Consider the following 3,289-nt stretch of genomic DNA (forward strand, 5'->3'; position numbering starts at 1 on the left):
ACATGTTGATGTAGAAGAGACATGAAGAAGAGGGGACACATGTTGATGTAGAAGAGACGTGGAGAAGAGGGGACACATGTTGATGTAGAAGAGACATGGAGAAGAGGGGACACATGTTGATGTAGAAGAGACATGGAGAAGAGGGGACACATGTTGATGTAGAAGAGACATGAAGAAGAGGGGACACATGCTGATGTAGAAGAGACATGAAGAAGAGGGGACACATGTTGATGTAGAAGAGACATGAAGAAGAGGGGACACATGTTGATGTAGAAGAGACATGGAGAAGAGGGGACACGAAGAGGGGACACATGTTGATGTAGAAGAGACATGAAGAAGAGGGGACACATGTTGATGTAGAAGAGACATGAAGAAGAGGGGACACATGTTGATGTAGAAGAGACATGAGAAGAGGGGACACATGTTGATGAAGAAGAGACATGAAGAAGAGGGGACACATGTTGATGTAGAAGAGACATGAAGAAGAGGGGACACATGTTGATGTAGAAGAGACATGAAGAAGAGGGGACACATGTTGATGTAGAAGAGACATGAAGAAGAGGGGACACATGTTGATGTAGAAGAGACATGGAGAAGAGGGGACACATGTTTGTCTTTAAATGTCCTAACTGAAAGCACACAGGACTACAGAGATGTGTTACTCTCCATGTTCAGCTAGTAAACGACGTGGCTATGCATGGTAACAAAGGTAAACAAAAAGATGGCTGACCTGATGGTGAGTTCAAAGATCTGAGCCAGACGGTCGTGCAACAAGTTCGCCTGCAGGAAGAAATGAGCCATAGTTAACTTCACAACATTTTAAAACCTCCAATGTGTAGCTCCACAGTAGAATAGAGGTATGAAGGGTGGTTCATGGAACTGGGTTCTGGTTTGTCTCACCTTGGACTCGCAGTGAGCGGCGATCTCTTCAAACGGAGCTTTCTGGAACTTTTCCATCAGCTGACGCCTCTTCTCCCGCTCCTGCTCCTCCACCCCCGTCGTGTCTGAGGACGAACAAACATGGAGGATTCAATTCAATTCAAATGTATTTATATAGCCCGATATCACAACACATTCGTCTCAGAGGGCTTCACAAATCAACAAGCATGAATGATATAAAGTAAAAACAACAAAGATATCTGAGAATATATTAAAATGATGGTCCATTTTCTTTGTTCCCGTTAAAACCCGCGCTGCAGCATTTTGGTTTAATCGAAGAGTCTTTCATGATGAGTTTGGACAGCCTGATAAAAGGGAATTGCAATAATCCAGGATGAAGGAGCTCCAGACGAAAGCCAATATATTTCCTTTGTAATCTGGGAGGGATTTCAGCAGAACAGGAGGGACGAGGTTTAACGAGAAAGTCTCACAAACTCACCGATGGCTTTCTTCAGCGTCTCGAACGTGATCTCCTCGGCCAGCTGGGACTAGAGGAAATAAAACACAGATTAGATTTAAACACATGAGGATGACATCTGATGAACATACCCTGAATAATAAACTTTAAAAAATACTACAACCTCCGTCTTATTTACGGGAATGTCTTCTTTTTAACTTTTGTTAAACGTTTTTCTATATTTTAATTATTTTTTCTTTGATTTATTATTGATTCTTCTATTTCAACCATTAAACAATTAAAACATCCGACAAACAAACTCAATTAGTAGCAGTGGGAGGGAAGAAAGCATAGTTTATACAGAGGAAGCCCTCCTGTTAGTCATCCAGTTTCAGGATAAAGAAAAAAAAGGTACATCTTTAATTAAATACTATTACTAATATTATTGACTTATAAAAAATGTTTTTTTTAACATACAGCACAAAGAAAACAAAACAAAGAAACGTGTCATTTTTGGCCTTGAATCCCCAATAAAACACATTTAAAAACAAAATAATAAAACATTAAAAAATATAAAAGTAATACAAATCATTTTTTAAATAATACAAAAATAATACAATAAATACATAAAAAATTCAAATAAAAGTAATTTAAAATAATAATAAAAGATAATTAATAATGTTAATAATTATAGCGTGTAGACGGACCTTGTCAGGCAGGATGTTGGAGATGATGTCCACCTGCAGAGAGATGGTGTCCACGTAGCTCTTCCTCCTCGTCATCCGGTCTTTATCTGAGAGACAGAGGAGATCAGATTAAGCTCCAAACCCTGATTTATGAATACTGCGAGAGCAATATCAGCATCAGCAGCACAGCAGAGTGCATGAGGAGAATATGTCTACATATTACATCTATTTTTTGTGTGTACTACGACACTTCAACGAGGAGGGGACGTGGTTTTAAAACGTTTTTAATTTATTTAATAACGTTTTTCTCACCGCCAGGTATCTCTGAAGGTCATGGTGCTTTCAAGTGCAGTCGTACATTTGAATACTTGAATACAATATAATGACTAAATTCAATTAACTAAATTAACATGTATATTTTCTGGTCGTCACCATCTTGGTTTCTAGTCGTCACCATCTTGGTTTCTAGTTGTCACCATCTTGGTTTCTAGTCGTCACCATCTTGGTTTCTAGTCGTCACCATCTTGGTTTCTAGTCGTCACCATCTGGTTTTTGGTCGTCACCATCTTGGTTTCTAGTCGTCACCATCTTGTTTTTCGTCGTCACCATCTTGGTTTATAGTCGTCACCATCTTGGTTTCTAGTTGTCACCATCTTGGTTTATAGTCGTCACCATCTTGGTTTCTAGTCGTCACCATCTTGGTTTCTAGTTGTCACCATCTTGGTTTCTAGTCGTCACCATCTTGGTTTCTAGTTGTCACCATCTTGTTTCTAGTCGTCACCATCTTGGTTTCTAGTTGTCACCATCTTGTTTCTAGTCGTCACCATCTTGGTTTCTAGTCGTGACCATCTTGGTTTCTAGTCGTCACCATCTTGGTTTCTAGTCGTCACCATCTTGGTTTCTAGTCGTCACCATCTTGGTTTCTAGTCGTCACCATCTTGGTTTCTAGTCGTCACCATCTTGGTTTCTAGTTGTCACCATCTTGTTTCTGGTCGCATCTTGTTTCTAGATCTTGTTTCTAGTGTCACCATCTTGGTTTCTAGTGTCACCATCTTGGTTTCTAGTCGTCACCATCTTGGTTTCTAGTTGTCACCATCTTGGTTTCTAGTGTACCAGTCGTCACCATCTTGGTTTCTCTTGGTTTCTAGTCGTCACCATCTTGGTTTCTAGTCGTCACCATCTTGGTTTCTAGTCGTCACCATCTTGGTTTCTAGTCGTCACCATCTTGGTTTCTAGTGTCACCATCTTGGTTTCTAGATGTTGATGT

General features: G+C 39.9%; 1 protein-coding gene across 1 annotated transcript; it reads right to left on the minus strand.

The window, feature by feature from the left end:
• Nucleotides 1-675: 675 nt before the first annotated feature.
• On the minus strand, nt 676-3,125 carry LOC104953110 (protein EFR3 homolog A-like). Its single transcript, XM_010780040.1, has 6 exons — nt 3,072-3,125; nt 2,739-3,000; nt 2,044-2,129; nt 1,379-1,427; nt 901-1,004; nt 676-780 (listed from the first exon to the last, which is right to left on the minus strand). Exons 2-6 carry the CDS (start codon nt 2,761-2,763, stop codon nt 676-678), a joined length of 369 nt encoding a protein of 122 aa, XP_010778342.1. The 5' UTR covers nt 2,764-3,000; nt 3,072-3,125.
• Between the last annotated feature and the right edge of the window lie 164 nt (nt 3,126-3,289).

Source organism: Notothenia coriiceps, unplaced genomic scaffold, assembly GCF_000735185.1.
Source record: "Notothenia coriiceps isolate Sejong01 unplaced genomic scaffold, NC01 NC01_scaffold00021111, whole genome shotgun sequence".
Lineage (NCBI taxonomy): Eukaryota > Metazoa > Chordata > Actinopteri > Perciformes > Nototheniidae > Notothenia > Notothenia coriiceps.